This window comes from Osmerus eperlanus, chromosome 3, assembly GCF_963692335.1.
Source record: "Osmerus eperlanus chromosome 3, fOsmEpe2.1, whole genome shotgun sequence".
Taxonomy (NCBI): domain Eukaryota; kingdom Metazoa; phylum Chordata; class Actinopteri; order Osmeriformes; family Osmeridae; genus Osmerus; species Osmerus eperlanus.
The window spans coordinates 16,898,628-16,918,699 of NC_085020.1; the positions used below are offsets into that span (position 1 = coordinate 16,898,628).

Genomic DNA, 20,072 nt, shown 5'->3' on the forward strand with positions numbered 1-20,072 from the left:
GAGGTGGGAAAGAGGCTCTCGCGTTAGTAACTCTTCCTGGTTACCAAGGGAACGAGATTTGGTGCTTGACTTGAAGCGGGTTAACCGGTGATTCTAATACAAAACCAATGTCAACTTCGATAGCACAAACTTTCAGGTGATGTATTGTAAGCTATCAGCAATTGAGTATAACTTTAATAATATGCATTTTGAACTTTCTGCCCAAAGAACGTACTCGCTGTTGCTAATGAGTTGAACTAGCTGGTTTGTTAGCAGTTAGAGCTAGGTAGCACTAGCTAGACGTGCAACAGTACTGTACAGTACTAGTAGGCTACTAGTACTACTGTACTGTAGATAGTGCTACTGTAGTTAGCTAGGAAAACTGGCGCTAGCTGTAGCTGTTACTTGTCTCTTGTCGTAGCTACTGTAACGTTAGCTAACTAGTGGTAATCGGTACAGTAATTTGCTAGTTAGGTTAGGTAGCCATGGATACATTTATGCAAAACTATTCGTATGTAGCGTATATGGGGTCGTTAGTAACATTATTACTACTACTAGTTCATACTTCGTCACGAAATGTGACTAGCTACTAAAAGTACTGAGACAAACTATATCCGTCAGCGTTAAGTAGCAGCATTGGCCTTTAAAACTGAGATATATTTGTAATTTAGGTCCAATTTGAATTTTCACTGACATTAGATTTTTTTGGCGCGCGCTGCAATTACTTGCAAGTGATTGAACTCAGTTCCTCAGCGCTACATGTGGATCATTTTCTGACACTTTATTTCCCTCGTTACACCACAGTCTCTTCTCCATCCCCACTGCAGATGGGTAGGCCTATTCAAACAACCAAGGAGCAAAAAGAGATTGAGAGCTAATTTAATGTGCCAATCAATACCATCACATTGCTTCACAGGAAATACTGCAGTGACTTAACATGCTTATTGGGTGGGATAATGGTCCTGGTCATTGGTTCCCAAAAGGAGAAGGATGGTGACTAGTTTCTTGGCTTTGTCAAAAGAGCACTGAAAGCCAGAGCCAAGAAACGTATATATATGTACAGTATATACACGCCCCCCTTTTTGCTTTAATATAAACGTACATGGACTCCACAAATTGATGCATAACCTGCACGGCAGCATGATTTGACAATGTTCTAAAGAACTTCTTCTGATATCACAGAATGCTTGACTTTCTCAGTCTTTAATTCCCCTATTAAAAATTCAACGTGTTTTCAGATTTTGAACCCTACTGTATATATAAGCTCTATCTAGAATACGAATAAGCTTGAAACTAGTGATAAAAAACGAGCTGCACAATACCTACATTATATGGTGTACTGGAAAATACCTCAAATTGTTGTAGTAGGTTGTTAAAAGTAGGTGTACAGAGTATAGAACTATCTGGTAATTGCTATTGTTGTTGGATAACATTTTCTTTGACAAATTGTAAATTTGACAAACAGTAAAACAAGTGCAAATTTGTAATAGCAGCAACCGTCTAAACATGTTTTTGTGGATCAAATGACTGACAGCGAGCTATAAAGCAGCTAGTTGTAGCTGTCCCAATGCTGAATTTTGGGTATTTAAATGGTCAATAAGGAAGTCCCATTCATTAGCTGTCTGTTAGTCTACTACTATTGTGGTGCACTTGTTAGTTTTTCATTACTTATTTGGCAGTGATACCATTGCCAAGCAGATGTTTAATGGGAATAGCCTTAACGTTATTTTTTTCTTCTTCATCTCTCACTGCAGGTGTAGTTGTTAGTGGATGAAGTGAGTCATCATGCCGTCACATCAGGTGCTCGAGCCTGTCTTGGAGATGAAGGTGGACCAGTTGTTCCTCACCTGGCTGAGTGAACCGGCCACACTTGGTGTGCTGAAAGACTATTTGAGCCTCATCAAGAGTGGACAAAGCATTGACCTAGGATTGGGGGATGCAAGGGACAAGCGGTCACTGTCCTTCAATGAGAACAACAACCGGGTGTCCAGGAGGAGCCTGGCAGAGAGGGGGTCTGCCCCCCTCAGCAACCCCTCAAGCCCCCCTTCCTCACACACGCTTCCCTCGGGGAGTGGTAGCAGTGGCAGGGTGGTGGGGGCCAACGGCAGGGCCCTGCGCAGGTCTCTCAGCACCAAGAAGGTAATGCCTGGGTGTTTTCGTGTCTTACGATCTGTCCACACTGGCCTTGTTCACAGCAGGCTGGTTGTCAGCACTATCTGTCCATGTAGAGAAAGAGAGACAGTACCTTGAGTTGACTGCTAACTCATGTTCAAACTACAATAGTATTATCCTACAAATTATGCCTCTTTGAATATTGGTAGCAGCTCATTATTATCCATAATTTCCCAAGTTTCCACTTTGTTTAAAAACTAGTAAATGCTAATAAGTAGCTCTTAATCAACAAGCAATGAGAGAGGGCCTCTCTTCCCATACTAGATGAAATCCGCTACCACACTAGGGATCTAGGGGAAGGGGGAAACATTCGTGGAAGGGCAGTGAAAGGCAAAGCAGGAGGAAAATATTCCTGGATGCGCAGTGTGGGGCTGTGGAGGGGAAGACATTCCTGAATGCGCAGTGTAGTGGAGGGTGTGATGTGTTGACAGTGAGAGGTTCAGACAGCTGAGGTCAGCTGTGTGTCCCAGGACTCCCTGCCTCACATATGTTGTTAGCATGTTACAGAGGTGAGAGTTGGCTCTCCTGGGGTCACGGACATGGTTTTGTTGTAATATCCATCCCTTTCAGGGTTTCCCGCAGAAAATGTGTTAGTTAAGGTGGTACGGTTTGCCGTCAGACCGGCGGGGGGGCTAGTTTGTGCGATAGACTAATGCGTTAGACTAATGCGTTCTGCAGAGAAGGGAGACTGCCGTTGGTTACGGTTTGGAATGAAAGGGTGACAACGTTGTTAAGGCGGCAGGCGTGTGTTGCTTAGGCGGCCGCCTTAGCTGCAAAGTGCTGCGGGAAACCCTGCCTTTGATTCAGAAATGGTTTCAGAAGTGGTTTCACACAACCACAATGAGATCAGACTTACGTTCACAACATTCTAGTCTGTACACTATTTTACAAATTGTACATTTATGTCACTCTCCTGTACCATTAGTATTACATTAATTAGAGGGTGTGCATTCATTTGGTTTTGTATATTATAATTTTTTTTGAAGTATTGAGAGCTACAGCTTGAATAGTTGATGGTGGCTAGGAGGGGAGAACGAGTAATACAACAGGCTGCATTTCTGAGGATTTCAGATTATAGCCTTACACACGAGAGACATCTGTTGGCCATGAATCTTTTTGACAGGCTGTCTCTGTGGGGCTCCCTAAAGTTGGGCTCTGTGGTGAGATGGTCAAAGATTAAACATGTGAGAGAAATGCTTTGATTTTGCCACGATTTCTGCCTCTCCTGGTGATGTCTCTGTTCCTTAGACAACTGCAGGACAGGCAACTGGGTCTTCTGATGTGACATGAGGCATTATGAACAGGTCTGGGGTCAGCACTAGAGTAATGATCTATTTAAAGACAGACAGAGGAATTCCAGAATACAAATCCTTAAGAAATTAAATGAGTCAGTCATGGGGGTGCTGCCTGCAACAGCTGGTCCAAGTCTGATACTGGACACTGATATACATAGCCTTTGTTCCCCTATGCCTGCGTTTTTCTGTGACTTGGTTGTCGGTTATTATGCGTTACACTTACTTACTGACTTCTCATGTCCGATGTATTTTTGTTTATTCTGAGCTATGTGCCTCCGTTATCGTAATTCCCTTGAGGGTCATTAAAAGAACCATCGAAACTGCATTTGCCTCCTCATTTCCTACGAATACCACAACAAGGGGTCATGTAAGTGGCAGTCTGATTTATCCAACCTGGTGCTAAACAGGCTTCTTCGCTCCCTCACCCTGCTGACAACACTCAAGATCAAACTCTAATCAGCTCAGGCTCTTACCTATGTAAGTGATGAAAGTCTTTATTATCATGTACTGTATTATGTACTATATCAGTAAAATATTATGGTGAAATATATTGTAATCTCTGTGTAGCTCTTTAGTAGGTAGCAACAGTCCTACAATCTATTGATGTTGGTCTTGCCAGCTCTTGTTCCTTTGCTCCAGTTCTGTTTGTCACATTAGCCTTATGGATTGAAGTGAAGCCCTCCATGAAGACTACGTCCTGGTGTTATCTCTCTTATGTAAGCCTGCTCATGTGATCACATCATGTTCTGTTAGGTGCCGGTCTCTAAGCCCACCAGGCAGCCAGTGAAAAGGGCCCTATTTTTGGCCTGGGTTCACATGTATCTCAAATCCTGGTCTCAGACATTGAGATTGGAGAGGATTGGGCTGCGGCTCTCTGGATTTGTGCTCAAACCACCTCTGTGCCCATGTTGCTTGTAGATGTTTGGCCTCCAACCACCTCTGCCCATAGACTTGCTCAGTTTTCTAACCATGTCTGTGCCCCGTAGGGCCCTATATATTCTGCGATGCCCAAAATGTGGATAGAATCACAAGATCCAGACATTAAAATGGATATCTGATAGGGGTGGGGGAAAAAATGTATTCACATATGAATCGTGATTCAGTCTTCAAGCGATTCACAAATTTCAAAAATCGATTAAATTTTGTAATCGATTAAATCGATTTTTCTTTTATTTATTAAAAATCGACTAAATCGAGTATCGATTTTTTATCGAATCGTGACCTCGAGAATCGAATCGTGAGGTACCAAAAGATTCCCACCCCTAATATCTGATATGTAAATGTTGAAAATAACTGAATTTAGTTGTTATTTACTGGAAATATCAGTGCTCCAAATGTATTTCATATTTTTCATTCTAAAGGATTCAATTCAGTAGGTGATGTCTTAACCCATCTATTGTCCCTATCTTGGCAATCAAATCTAAATTGTGAGCATATGATTCACAACATAGGCCTACACTTTTTTGTTTTAACCCTTGTGCTGCCTTCGGTTCACATGACCCAAAGGTTCATAACGAACCACCGTTGTTTTTACCCAATACAAAAACAAATAAAATTAATTTTCTTTTAACCTTCACAATGTGGGGGGTCTGAGACAGCCCGACAGTTAAAAGAAAATGCTTCACTTTGTTTTTGTATGCGGTAAAGTTGTCGCAATACGACGGTGGGTCACAATGACTGATGGGTCAGAATGACCCGAAGATAACACAAGGGTTAAGAAGCAGGACAAACATGTTGAAATAAGTCATTCTAAAGTTCAAAAACCTCCAAAACAATTCGAATCAATTCGTTTTTTGGGTTAAAATGTGGGGGAAAAAAACATTCACAATTTGGGAAAAACTATATGGAGAAATCAGACCGAGGTTTAGCGCATTCCAAACCAAACGGTCTGATAGGCCATGTGGTTCCCAGTCAGGTCTGTACCATAGGGTAGATCCACTACAGTCAGGAGGACTCCACTATTCTGGGTCACTCTATGTAGGTTTGTATTGATAGTTGCTGCAAACCCCCGAGGTGTGTGTGTGAGAGGGTGAAGGTGAAGATGAAGGTTTCGGGCCTGGTGCTTGTAGTCTGCTAGTCTATCGTCTCTTTGTATGATCTCTGGTGCTCAGCTGTGATTGGGCTCAACTGGTGATTGGTACTGTATGTTGGGCTTGTTTATCCTCTGTCTTTCCAGGGCTTGTGCTTCACCAGTTTTTAGGCTGGACTCCTTTCTCTTTTGTGTGCCTGTGTGTGGATCAGTGGATCAGTGTCAAAATCAAGTAGTTCTGTGCACACAGACAGGACACATTCATTTAATAATAATGAATGCCTGAATCTCATAGTCGGTACTAGCCTAGTAGGCCTGCTCCCGCTCTACGAAGGCAGACTGTTGTTCTCTTCTGTGTGTGTTAGACTGTGTTTCGGTCAATGACTTATTGAAAAATGTATCCAGGTTTGCATGCAATAAAAGCCTCCTTCTGTTTATTAGCCTGGCTGTTGCTACAGACGATACCATAGACTAGAGGATGTTTGCACTAACGCAGAAGACACTGACAAATTTCAATGTCTGTTCAGGTTGTTGGACTAAGTTGTTTCAATCCAAAAATACTCTGTTATGATTCATATTTTGTTTAAAATGGTTTTCCCCACATAAAAAGTATTTAACTCAGAAATATGGCTAGAAGCACATCTACTCTTTGTTCCTCATTGAACAATTCTGGATTCTATGAATATGCAAATATGCTCTTTACAAGTATGTCAACACTTACCAAGGCAAACCAGTCGGCTAACTGTATGTAAACGGTGTGAATTATGTGCGAGTTTGCAGCTATCACAAACCTTTCCTAAAAATTCCACTCTTGCTCTGCGCTGGAGCTTCTGGGATGGTTTGCATTATTTGCATATTACTTGACGATTGGCTAGCAATATGACTAGCGATTGGCTCAAATATATGATGACACAAGTCTCAATAGCATAGGACCGTTTCAATCAGATTTTTCAGAAGTGCACAGTAGACTTCCAACTTCATTAGAGGATTGTGAAAAAACCTCTCTAGTGACAGACTTTGCACAGATACCATTCAATTAGTCAAGGTCAGACATTTTAGGGCACATATGAAAAACGAATTATTCAGAGCAGGGGGTCTTTAAATAACTTTTACTGTAAATTGACTAGTGTAGGGGAACAACGTAAGGCCATAGCATAAACTGCCATCACACAAATGGTTTACCAAAGGACTGCAGCATCTTGCAAAAGGGAGACAACAGGAAGTGGGTTTGAGCTGAAACCAGTGGAAGAATGTGGACTCTGTGATCCTGTAATCTAAAAATACTTACCATTAAAGCCTGCGTGTGTTTTTTTTTCACACCTGCCATGTTTACACACCACAGAGCTACACTCCCAACATCTTGTGTGTATTAAAGTGTGTGTGTGTTCTAACTGCACTCAGCCCTGCTGGTCCCTCTCCTGCTCACTGTTGTGGGCAGACAGCCTGCTGCTGCTGTTGGATCAGCTTGTTTATGGAATTTATATAATTGCTGTCAGTCCAGGACAGAAGCGGATGTTTGTGTGAGGGACTAAAGATACACACTTGTTTCTCCAGATCTGGTTTCTTGGTTCCTCCCAAACCGAGGCTGGCACTTTTAATAGGCCAGCAGACTGGTTTGGCTATCATTCTTTGAATGTGACACTTCCCCATGTGTCCGACACGGGCATTCAGCTAGAATGAGAGCAGGAATGGCTGGCAGCCCAAGCTTGCCACAGGAAGAACAACACAGGCAGAGCTGAAAGGGCTGGGAGAACACGGCTGCCTTTATACTTTTCCTCTTAATCAGTTGTCTTAAGGATGCCGCTCTTCTCTTCTTTACTGTACTGTACACCTTTGTCTAAGTGATAGAGGAGCAGGCCAGCATGTCTTGGGTTCATCTCACTCAGTAGACCTGGTATGTCAGATGAATTCAGTCCCCTGAAAAGTGGTTCAATTACTTATTCAGGTGGATGGTCTGCCAGTCAGTCCTGGATTTCTCAGCTTTTTATTAGCCTTGACTGGTTAGCAGGTGAGTGGTGTGGAGATGTACACCCAGCATCTCGGAAGCATCTTTCTCTGACTCATAAAATGGGAAGGCAGCGGTGATGACCAACATGTTATCTTTTCCTTCAGCTGCATCCCCAAATTTGCGGCATCTGCTGTAGCCACAAGTCTTTCTCTTTACCCAACCTTCTACGAGAGTTGAGTAATGCTAACTGAAAAGGCCAAAAAGGCATGGAGACACACTCCCTTATCTCTCCAGTAAGGCTGGGGCTCCCTGACCCCGGAGGGTGTGGGTGTGTGTGTGTGTGTGTACTCTGGGACAGGACAGTCGGTAGGCAGAGTGTGGTTAGAGCTGAGCTGAGAGTCACTGCAGCAGCTGCTCTTCGGCATTAAGAGGCTTCCAGTCTGAGAGAGAACCAGCACTCACACACATATACACACTCTCATACACACAGAGGAATCGTGCCTATTGCTGCAACTGGATCGGTACATAGGAGTGTACCTGTGCGTGTTTAAGCAGTCCCATCCTATCTGACGCAAGGATGAGGATGAAGGAGCTGAACTTGCGTCAGGACCCTGACCTGAGGAAGGAGCTGGCTCTGCTGGCGCGCGGCTGTGACTTTGTCCTGCCTTCGCGTTTCAAGAAGAGGCTCCGAGCCTTCCAGCAAGGACAGGCAGGTGCTTCCCATTAAATCTGTCTCTGTCTCTCCCTCTGTCTTGTCAGTCAGCATCTTTGTCTAATTTTGCAAATTCAGCATGTTTGCCCATGGTTTTATTAGTCAGCATGTGTGTGTGCCAGTCTGGTACAATGCTTTCTGGTTGTGAGCCTGTGGTCTTGGAGGACTGGGCTTTGTTGTTGGAGGGGTCAGGGGATGTGCTGGCTGCAGGCCACTGATGGACTGGGCTTTTTAATAGTTGGAACGGTCTGCTCTACTCATATGTCCCAAAACCAACATGGCACTATGAATACCGTAGTGTTCAGACTGGTAGTTTTTTATGAAGTAGGACCAGGCCAAATTAGACCACTACATTATCAGACATTCCCACTGTGGCTTATTGCACCTCCCTTCCATAGTAAATTCCTTGTTTGTGCAAACTTACTTGGCGAATAAAGTTGATTCTGATTGCATGTCCCCGTAGCTGAAAGCACAGCTGTAGCATTGTCTACAGCAACCTTAGCCCCAGTCGCACTGTGGTAGGTCTGTATATCTGGTATTGTAGGAGTAAATAGGCAATGTTTTGAGTTCAGGCTTGGTCTTGTGGAGGTGCCCTTCATCCTGGTTATGAGCATCCTTACAGGAATGCTGTCCTCCTTGTAAATGTGTGGAATAGCACAGGGATTAGAAGCTCTGCTAGTGTTTAGCATGAAAAGAGAGAGACGATGACGAGAGGGGAAAGGAAAGGGGGAGGGGGGGACGGGCGGAAAGAGGGACTGAAAAAAAGAGAAAAGTGGAGAGCATGCCGTTCAGCAAGCCAACAGGAGATGTGCGTGTCCTTTTATAGCCATAACTGACACCCGCGCAGAGACAAGAAAGAGAGAGAGGGGACAGAGAGAATCACAGATGCATCACTGTGTTTAACACTGAACAGAATCCCTCCGACTGAAGGCCTTAACATTTACAACCACTCAACGCAAACCTGCGTGCACCAGCCATAAAAAGGTCTTTCAAGCTGAGTAAGATGTACCTCTTATATGGCTCTGTAGGCTATGTAGGATTTAATTCTGTGTGGCCATAGTAGGATCGTTTACAAAAGTTTGTATTCATGGAACATGAAGTTTGCCCAGACCTGTGGGATGATGAGAGAAGCAGCTAACCATGTATCTGATAATGGGCACAAGAACGCATGCCATTTTTATCTCTAAGTGGAGAGTCCTTCGTGTGTGTGTGTGTGGGGGGGGGGGGGGGTCAAGTCACATGGAACACCCAACATATTAAAGACTGATCCAGTTGATACATTCTTGAGTTGTGTAAGTAGTGTGTGGGAATCAGACCTTGATTTAGAGCTTTGCTCTGCTGGCCAGACTGTGTTTAGCTCCCAGTTAGTACAAGAGAGAGATGTGAGTAGTACAACAACACAGATCAGACAGTTTCTGTTTTAAAAAAATGCTTCTTTTACTACACTTAACTAAGGGGCTGGGTAAGCACAACCCTGGGCTGACTGCTGGTGGGCGTAGGTGAAACATGATATTCTAGCAGCACGTTTGTCATGAATGTTATGCCTATGTAAATCATACGGCTACATTTGGAATCAAATTGATCGTGACAGCTCGGCCAGATCCAATGATGTTGCATGATGTCATCTTTGTAAAGTGATACGTTAAAGGAGAAAGATTTGTTTCCATGGACATGATTATAGTTTACGCATACACACACACATTGCGGTGCCTAGTGAAGGCTTGGTCTCAGCAGACAAAGCTGTTATTCTGTGTCCTGATTGGACACACACACACACATTCACAGCTGTGCTTATGCTCTGGCATACTAGGAGTTTTAAGTTACTGTGGGCTGCTGTACTTTGGAATGACATTGACAGTCTGAGTTAGTTAGGATTAGGAATGCTAGACTCAGAGGGCAAAGACAAGGGTGTTGTCGAACACAAACTAGCCCGGGCTCTTTACCTGGTCCTGCCAATGAGAGAAACGTTGTCTCTATAGACAGGCACTACATTCCTGCCTGGTCTAGATCTCTCCAGCTGTCATTAGCAACTGCTGTCAGTCCCCAATTTAACATGGTATTTAGGACTAGCCAAGATCTTCTACCCCCTCTCCTCTGTGTTGGTCAAATGGCCATGGTCACAGCAACAATGGTTATCCGGTCACTTGTTATCTGTCACTTTGCTAAGCCGTGCAGGTCGTTCAACAGATACTGCTTTAACTCTGTGAACCTTTGGGCCTTATCACAACCTTAGAATGAATAAAATAGATGTTCTCCTAGTCTGGATTTTGAATTGACTAAGACAATCAGCAAGATGGAAAATGACTGTCTTTGAAACCTAAACTGCCTTCTAAAAGGCCTGTGGGAAAGAGGGTTAGGTGTTAAGATGAGTCTTAGTAGCTAGTGTTAGTAAATGCTCTAGTCTTAAATTGAATATATGAAGTAAATTAATTACCCATGAGGGTTTGCGTTTTTAGCAAAAGTCATTGACACTGTCATGGGACAAGCTTTCACGAATTGAAAGCTAGTCGCTAGTCGCATTACGGTTGATGTAGAATTACGGTGATGTAGAAATACGGTCACATCACAGTGTATAATTTCACTGTATCAAATACATTTCTGTAAAGGAAATGTGTCATAACTGGGTGTTAAGGTTGGTTTGTTTTATCGAGACAATTAAACAATTAAGCTAACTACTGTCGCTGCTAGCTATAAGTGATAAGTTCCATGCTTTCTCTGGTGTTTACCATTGGTCCCATGAAACTTGTGCAGTGTGATGATGCTGGTGTCTCAACTATGACATATTAAACCTATGAAGGGCCTGGGAAGTGTGTATGTTGGCCTCTGGACCTAACCATGTTTATTTCTGTCCTGTCCCTTCAGGTCCAGGTGAAGCCCGAGGAGCCTGTTGCCACACCGCTGAGTGAAAGCATTCCAAAGTTCTACTTCCCGCGGGGGAGGCCCAAAGCCAACCTTAACATCGACAGCCTCATTTCCAAAATTGAAAAAACATTTTCCCAATTCCCCAATGAAAGGGCCACCATTGAGGACATGGGGCAGGTTGCCAAGGTGAGAGTGATGCTCCACTGCCTCCCAGCTAATGGTTTTCATTAGCACCATTAGCCCCCCTGACTGAACAAATGTTAGCTGAATAAACTGTCCTTACCCATAAAGTAATATTATGACTGGCCCCCTGAGGTTCATAAGCCATGACCTGATGGTACCTGAGAGACGCCAGATAGGTTTCCTAAAGGTAGTGAATGTCGGCATGAGCTGTGCTATTGGATGAACTTCGTCAACTGACCAGACTAGTTCTGCCCGCTGTGGTTTGTGTGTTAGCAGCTTGTGTCCACACTAGCAGCTTGATACATGTGAAGCACATCTTTCTACTTGTGATGTTGACAGCTCCTAGTGTCTTGTGCAACATTTATACACTGCCCATGTACCCTTGGGTACGTACAGCCCGGGTTAGGAAACACTAGTCTTTAAAGTACTTTTTAGATAACTGTCTGCTAAGCAGTCTGCTTGTTCCTGTTTGCCTGATGCTGTTTCCTTTTAGATTTTACATTTTAACATTTACATTTTACATTTTTAGTCATTTAGCGGACGCTCTTATCCAGAGCGACTTATATTAAGTACAGGGACATTCTCCCCGAGGAAAGTAGGGTGAAGTGCCTTGCTCAAGGACACAACATCATTTGGCGAACCAACAACTTTCTGATTAATAGCCCGACTCCCTAACCGCTCAGCCATCTGACCCCCTTTTAGCTGTTGTGAATGCTCACATCAGAAATTATGCAGCTTATTCCTTATGGTGATATCATCACTTTTAAAGTGACTAAAGCCTTTCGTTTGACCTGCCCTGGTGTGACTGCCTTGTAAAAAAGAATTTAAACAACTTGTCTAAAACTGGTTCTCCCACTGTTTCTCTGTCTGTGTTACTTCATCTTTTTCTCTCTCCCACCTCTCTCTCCATCCTCTTTTCTCTTTCTCTCTCTCTCTCTCTCTCTCTCTCTCTCTCTCTCTCTCTCTCTCTCCCTCTCCCTCTCCCTCTCCCTCTCCCACCTCTCTCTCTCCATCCCCCCCCCCCCCGTTCCAGGCGTGTGAGTGTCCTCTCTACTGGAAGGCTCCATTGTTCTACTCTGCAGGAGGCGACAGGACGGGCTTTGTGTCCGTTCACAAGTTTATAGCGATGTGGAGAAAGTAAGACAATGGTGTTGCTATGTGGGGAAAGTAAGACAATGTGTGCACAGACTCCCACAGTAGGGGTCCTCACTGCCTCTACAGGACACATTGCAGTCCTTAGACCCACGTCAGAGATGAACAGCAATACTCAGAGGCCTGGTTATTTCTACAGTGGTCCGTCTCCAGGGATAAAGACTTGGAAAGGACTGAATGTGAGACTGGAGAGTCCAGGCTCTTTGTGTGTGACTGTGGCTTGGTGAAGCAGTGCAGGCCTGTGCTTTGAGCTGTGTTATCTTTGCTGTGTACCTGAAAAAATTCCCTATCAAATGAAATTGCATTTTTTTTTTTTATATAAGCTTACTTATGCTTAACACTTGCATTAAATACATTTTGCTGCCAGTGCAGTAAGAAACTCACTTTATAAAATTATGTGATGTTAACTTAAAATAAGTCACTACATAAACCATTTTAGATAAACCACTAGATAAACCATCCTGCCAAAGCAAATTCCTTGTCTGTGCAAACTTTCATGGCGAATAAATCCCATTCTGATTCTGATTTATCCTCGAAGCAAGTCCAACTAGATATACAATCTAAAAGCAAAATTATCACACTCAGTTAGATTTTGCAGTAGGACTATTGTCAGTATCCATAGAACTGGTTCTGACCCCTGACCTTACTCCCTGACTTGGAAGTAGGGCTGAACGATTTCGGAAAATAACATAATCTTAATTAATTTGCAATTGCGATTTAATATGCGATTATTATATGATGTAGGCCTATTATTAATATAGATATATACTAGCCTACTGATCTCCAGTCAGCAACATAACACACAAAGTAAAAAAAAAACACTATGGCACGGTCAGCCATAGTGATCCTACTGTATGTGTATCACCGAGGGGCATCATATCTTTCGTGATGAACGCTGTTACTGCTTGAGTAATTTAGTAGTACATTAATATGGTTAGGCTTTGAAACATTTCGATCAGTGATCTTGTCGGGTGTTATTTGGCTTATTTCACACACTGGTGTTCAGCATTTTAGCTATGCATCGTACATGGCTTTGTGGTGTTTTTTTTGGGGCCGAATTAGGTTGGTAGTGTTGCCCAGACATCCCAAGTCTCCCGGAAGGTCCGGGAGTGTCCCGCATTTCAATAGCGGCTCCCTGACGCCCGCAAATGCTGTACAATCTCCCGGAAATCGGGGATTTTGTATTTCGAGCGAGCGAGAGACTGTCTAATGGTCATTTCTGGTAGAGATAGGTGCATATCGCGTGTCCGGATTGCGTCCCGGGGGGGGGGAGGGGGGGGGGCACCTGGAAATGAGTCTGCAGGTTGGGATGTCTGTGTTGCCCCGTGAGGTAGCAACGTTAGCCAGGCAGGTTTTGCACTATACTTGACACTGCGCAGCATCTTTTTTTAAGACAAAATTGGCAAAGTGTCTGTAGTGTCAGGTTCTGTCGAGCCTGAGGTCATCGTACAGGTCAAGGTAAAGTGTAACGTGCAAAGTTGATCCTTCGTCTGCAAACTGCGTTACTCTCGCGTGTCACGTGACCAAAGTCAAAGCGCAGCCTTTGCGACTACAAAATCTTGTTTTGTCACATCGCAATATTATCGCAAATGCAATTAATCGTTCAGGCCTACTTGGAAGGGTTGCGGGATGGCAGGGTTCAAGATGATGTGAACTCGGACCAAGCACCTCGGCTCACAGAATCCTTCTCAATACGTGAATACACTTAGAGCATTCCCAGTACTACTCTCCTAATGAGAGAGAAAGGTAGGGAGAGTGACAGACAGATAAATTAGAGCCTGACGCCATCTGTTGTCTCTTCCGTTTCCAGAACGCTGCAGACTTGTCACGACGAGGTGTCTAAGTTTGTGCAACTCCTGGCCAAACCTGGCTGTAACTATCTGGAACAAGAAGACTTTATTCCATTCCTGCAGGTGTGTACGTGTGTGGGGTGGCACAGCTCTCTGACCTTGGGTGGAGGGGAGAGTGCTGAATGTACGGTAGTTGATGTGGAACTATTGGTGGGGATTACGCCTGAGTTTTGTTTTGGTTCATTAAGGTGAATTCAATTGAATTGCTGGGGGTACTGCAGACTGTCTTCCACACTACAGTACCTGAAAATGGATTTCACAGTGTTAACTAATGTTTTCACTGTTGTCAGTGTTGGGATGGATATGTCCTGTGTGTTGCAAATGACATAGTCAGACAGATATAGTTCTGCCTGTGCTTTTCAGGATGTGGTAAACTCTCATGCTGGATTGGCCTTTCTGAAGGAAGCCTCTGACTTTCACTCACGCTACATTACCACGGTAAGTTGTACCACACACACACACACACACACACACTGAGCTTAATTGGTTAAACTCACTCCTCAGTGTTTAACACCATTCTCCTCCACAAGTTGGCTAAAGCAAAGTTTGTTGGGAGTTCACTTGTGTTTTGTCAGAAGTACTTTCCTGGCTGGAACCTAGTGTTGTTGTGCTTGTGTGAGTACAGGTGGTCCAGAGGATATTCTACAATGTGAACCGATCCTGGAGTGGCAGGATCACCTGTTCAGAACTTAGGAGAAGCAGCTTTCCGCAGGTAGGACACACTTCTGGTGACAACTCAAATGCTGCCAGACAGAGGATTGGTGGGTTAATTTGTTGAGTTGACTGACTGGTGGAGTGGCTAGTTAATTGACTTATTAACTGGTTTGTTAATTGATTAACTTAGTTAAATGACTGGTTGGTTGTCCATTGTCCTTCTAGAATGTGGCTCTACTGGAGCAGGAGGAGGATGTGAACCAGCTGACAGAATTCTTCTCCTATGAACACTTCTATGTCATCTACTGCAAATTCTGGGAGCTGGACACAGACCACGACCTATACATCCACCAGAAAGACCTTGTACGACACAATGACCAAGGTACACACACAATAGCTTTTCCTTAATGTTCCCTTTCTCATACTCCTCCACAATCTTTTGTAATTTTTGGTCTTGAATGAAGCTCCCTGTATGTGGAACAGATGTGTTACGTTGTTACATTAGCCTTTACCGAAGGCCTGCTTGGATCTCCACACATCTTCTCTGCTCTGTGTGTTCCAGCCATCTCCCACAGGATGGTCCAGAGGATCTTCTCAGGATGCGTCTCCAGGCTAGTCATCCAGCCGTCACTGTCCAGAACCTGGACGCACAGACTCAGCTCCTGTCTTTCAACAGCTTAGTGTTGTGGTGTTCCAGTGTTAGAGCTTGGCCATGCTGACATAAGGATTGTTGTTGGTGTTCTCAGGGACAGACAAGTGCACAAGGAGAGCAGAATCAGCTACGCTGACTTTGTGTGGTTCCTCATCTCAGAGGAGGACAAGAAGACCAACACCAGGTACACACACACACACACACACACTTGGTGGTCCTGATACATCTCTGTGAATGTACTTGTGCAGTGCTGAATAATCATCCCCTCTTGCAGTATAGAGTACTGGTTCCGCTGTATGGATCTTGATGGAGACGGGGTTTTGAGCATGTATGAGTTGGAGTATTTCTATGAGGAGCAGTGTCAGAAGCTGGAGAACATGGCTATAGAGCCCCTGCCCTTTGAAGACTGCCTCTGCCAGATGCTAGACCTGGTTAAGCCTGAGGTGGAAGGTCCGTCATAACACACACACACACTTAATCCGTCTTTGCACTGTAGCTTGTATCTGAGGGCACTCGTCTGTGTTTGCAGGTAAAATCACCTTGAGAGACCTCAAGAGGTGCAAGATGACTCACATCTTCTTCGACACCTTCTTTAACATCGTGAAATACCTGGACCATGAGCAGAAGGACCCCTTCTCAGTTGTAAGGGGAATAGGGGCATGTGACGGAATGTTGACATCCCTGCACCTGAATATGATTCTGAGGCAGCTACAGATACAGGTGTTGACTGTTTCTCTGGTGTTTCTGTAAGGAGGCAGAGTCTGATGTCCAGGACATGTCTGATTGGGAGAAGTATGCAGCAGAGGAATACGACATCCTGGTGGCAGAGGAGACTGCTAACGACCAGTATGATGGGTAAGCCTGACCCTCTGGCAGCGTGGGCTGGTTCTCTGACTTAAAAGAACAGTCGTACCATAGGATATCACTACCAAGGTCTCCAAGTGCTGGTTGAGGGATACAGCTTCTTATTGGTGTGTTGTGTGGCGCTTTTAGGAACACCACAGACTTATAAAGACAAGCTGGCTAGGGACTGGCTGCTTACTTGGGCAGGTAAGACACACAAAGTATCAGCAGGATCCAGACTATATTCTTCTATTCTCCATCTCTCCATGTGTGCCCAGTTCTAAGACCCCGGACTCCAGCCACATGGCTTCTGCATTGGTAGTGAAATTTCCTGATAATCTTGAGACAGTCATAGAAGTGTGGAGGACTATCACATTTACTTGCACGCTCCCTCACTCTCCTTTGAACAGACCCACAGCTTTGAAGGGTGTCATGTGATGATGTTTCCCTTGTTTTTTCTGACTACCTCAGTAACATGAATCCATTGAAGTTTGAAATTCTAACAAGTCTTTTACAATCCTTACTGTTTCTCACCCCCAAGGTATGACCCTCCTCTGAGCCCTATGCAACAACAGCATCTTTCCAGTGATCTGGGTCTGAGGATGGACAAGCGGTGCTTCTTTGAGATCCCCAACCCTCACTGTGACCTGGACCAGTACAAATATCAGGACGACTTTGAGTGATCATTTCCTCTCGTTACTTCCCCTCTGTTCTAGGGCAGAGAAACTAGTCCAACTGAAAGATCTCACTGAGACAGCAGCACAACATGCCTTCCCCTGCACACAGGACAGGAAACACTGACACCAACACAGCCAAACACATCAACACAGGAAACTTCCAACGGTGGACAGGAAGTGACTCCTCGATCTTTATTGTGGGGTCAGACCACGAGTTGTGTGTGCCCCTCCGCCTCTGATAGAAGTCAACACTGACGTCACACCCTCACACACAAATTCACCCCGCTTCTCCTGTTTCCTTACCCAACCAACTTCACCTCTATAGATGTTGTGACTTGGAGCAGCGTGAGGCCAGGTTGTTGTCACCAGGGCTGCTTCCCTGCACGGTCACTCACACGAGCCACAGAAGTGCTACACAGTAGCTTATACGGTGCCATACACACATTTTAACCACAGTAACTAAACCACTACTAACTCAGGTGTATTGGGGGTAAGACTTGAAGTTTACTCTAAATACCAGATGCATAAACACACACTTCCTTTGAAGTATCCCTCAAATCTCCCAAATGAAGAGTAATAATGTTGCCTTTCTCCTTCTGTATCAAAGATGTTCATGTGTGAGGGTTGCATACCTTTTATTAGCATATTTATAAACAGCTGTAAATATTTATTGTGTGCTTGCTGTGTTGCAAATGAGTTGGTAAACTGTTTTAGATATATCATGTTCACGTTTTTTTCTTTCTGAAAAATACTTAACAATGTACTTTCATACAGTCAAGAAGGAACCCGTTTTTAATTATTATTTTTTTGTCCAAATAAAGAATACAAATTATTAATGTATGACTGTTTTTATTTCAGTAATGAAATTAAATGACAATGTGAGTGAATGCGTTTGTAGCCACCAGAGGGCAGCAACTGATGGTCTTCTACCAGCTGCTCTACATTCAACTGGAAATGTATTTGTGTCTATTTATTTTGCAAACAGACAGGTAAACCACCTTAATTCCATCAAGGAAGGGAATCTATTTGGTTATAAGTGCATCAGACTGCCCAGTGAAGTTATTGTGTGAGAAAAATAAATTATTGTAATGATAAACAGTATCGTGACAATTTATCTTGAGAGGTTTTGGTACACACTTCACTGATTGGTCCATTTAAAAGTGAACAGAAAGGAAGATAAGACAGAATGTGTAAATCAAATGAAGGAAGAAGAGGTAATGGATCATATTGGATACCCCTGACCATAGGTTGTACTGCTAGGATGGTAGACTACAGCAGGCCCCATGTTGACTGGTTAGATACTCTACTGACAATGTGAGGGAGTGGAGACATGTATAAACCTCATTTTTGTGTTTTCTGATGTCACCAACATGCCTCTGGTGTTGTAATGCTTTGGTCTGTGTCTGCCATAATCCAGATTTATGTTATACCCTAATTGCTCCCCACTTATCTATTAAATCCATCCTAGGACCTTCAGTTTCTTCCTTATAAATCTGATCCTGCTTCATTGAATGAATAACAATGAATCATGTGTCTGATCCCTTCTTCCACTTCTCTTGCCATGTCTTACTCTCTTTTCTCTCACTCTATTCACCCTTCTCTTTGTTCTTCTTATTCTTCTTACAGATAGAGTTTGGTTCAGCAGGCTTGGGAGCTGCTAGACTCTTACAGACTCCTATTGATTACTGGAGAGATGTGTGGGTCCAGACCATTAACATCGAAGCCCCTTGGTCCAGACATCTTGGCTCCCTCCATCTTGCCTTCCAGCCCTGCCAGTGCAGAAGCTTGGGACTGTGAAACAGGGCAACGCACACAAAGGTTCCATCCTATATCACTTGGACAACTACTGGAGGTCAAAGAAGACTATACACAGGCTTTGACATTGTGTATCTTAATAATTAACAATAATCCCCAAAGATATACAGTATATATATATATATATATATCTAGCAATAATGTTTGTGACATTAGACAAATGTTTTACTATAAAGTTTCTCTGGGCAAGTCAGTAGATCTTAATCTTAATGTTTCAACATATTAGTTAAAATCAGAGTGACTAATGACATTCTTTTTAATAATGCAAAGGGAATGTATAAATCCAATATAAATCCTTATCAATACTAATCAGTGCTGTTGCCAATAGTGTATTTACATACCAGGATTAATGTTCTATCAATATTAGTTAGATTTAATGTTACCTAGCATTGTGATCCTAAATAAATCCCCCTCTCACACAGCCTTACAGGACTGCTTCACTGGACTGTGCAAGAATAATATAATTAGTTAGCATTTATTTACATAATTTTACTAGCATTTTTTATACATAGCTTAATGTATATAACTGGCTGTAATATATGTAAATATATTTGTAGACATAGTTTTTGATACATAGTGTATATACCCTTTTATGTAAGCGCATTCCTGCACTATCCTGAGCCTACTGAAACAACATTTAGTTCAAATTTTAACTGGAAAGTGAAATTGAATGACAATAAAGGTGACTGAACTGCACTGAACATTCCTTATTTTGAGAAATCATTCAATTTAGGATTTATTATGTGTGAACATGGTTCAGCAGATCACACAGCATGTAGAAGACTTAGCCTCTGTTATCTTATAAATATCTCAATGGAGCAAAAAGATGCCTATACTCTATCCCTCAAGGTCTCTCTCTCTCTCTCACACAGACACACACATCCACAGTGCCTGTAGCTTGTTTATCAAAAGCAATATAATGTTGTCTCGCTGTTTTGAAAATTATTGACAGAATTCCTCTGATTGCTTCCCTTGATAACAGCAGTCAGTAAAATCTGAAACATTCCAAGTTTTACTGAGGCGAGGAACGTAATCAGACACTCTTTGTTCTGTGCTACACAGCACCTCATTTAGACCCTAATCAATATCAGATACCCGAGAAGAGAAAGTAAAGGTTTTGAAACCCTAAACTTTGTAACTTCTCAAAGCCTAATTACAGTGTACAAATAGGATTTTACCCAATGCTGTGTGTGTGTTGTGTTTTTTCAGGCCTTGAAGGACATTTCAAAGCTCTTGCCTGGGCAGAATC

General features: G+C 43.3%; 1 protein-coding gene across 3 annotated transcripts; it reads left to right on the forward strand.

Annotated features, from left to right (window-relative positions):
* The first annotated feature begins 8 nt into the window (after nucleotides 1-8).
* Nucleotides 9-17,840, forward strand: ppp2r3b (protein phosphatase 2, regulatory subunit B'', beta). Of its 3 annotated transcripts, XM_062457492.1 has the most exons (15): nucleotides 9-136; nucleotides 1,734-2,118; nucleotides 10,998-11,183; nucleotides 12,214-12,317; nucleotides 14,143-14,245; nucleotides 14,546-14,620; nucleotides 14,808-14,894; nucleotides 15,062-15,218; nucleotides 15,399-15,447; nucleotides 15,583-15,672; nucleotides 15,763-15,938; nucleotides 16,018-16,130; nucleotides 16,240-16,343; nucleotides 16,482-16,538; nucleotides 16,873-17,008. In XM_062457492.1, exons 2-14 carry the CDS (start codon nucleotides 1,765-1,767, stop codon nucleotides 16,498-16,500), a joined length of 1,617 nt encoding a protein of 538 aa, XP_062313476.1. In that variant the 5' UTR covers nucleotides 9-136; nucleotides 1,734-1,764; the 3' UTR covers nucleotides 16,501-16,538; nucleotides 16,873-17,008. The 3 variants fall into 3 exon arrangements, with proteins under 3 accessions (XP_062313476.1, XP_062313475.1, XP_062313477.1); XM_062457491.1 differs by lacking the exon at nucleotides 16,482-16,538 and having other exon boundaries at nucleotides 16,873-17,840; XM_062457493.1 differs by lacking the exons at nucleotides 9-136; nucleotides 1,734-2,118; nucleotides 16,482-16,538 and adding an exon at nucleotides 7,781-8,132 and having other exon boundaries at nucleotides 16,873-17,840.
* Nucleotides 17,841-20,072: the final 2,232 nt, after the last annotated feature.

Excerpts from the sequence above, each read along its gene's own strand:
- ppp2r3b (XM_062457491.1), top strand. The coding sequence starts at position 1,765 with ATGCCGTCACATCAGGTGCTCGAGCCTGTCTTGGAGATGAAGGTGGAC. Across the intron at positions 11,184-12,213 it reads ACATGGGGCAGGTTGCCAAG|GCGTGTGAGTGTCCTCTCTA; the intron begins GTGAGAGTGATG and ends CCCCCGTTCCAG. Across the intron at positions 16,344-16,872 it reads GCTAACGACCAGTATGATGG|GTATGACCCTCCTCTGAGCC; the intron begins GTAAGCCTGACC and ends CTCACCCCCAAG.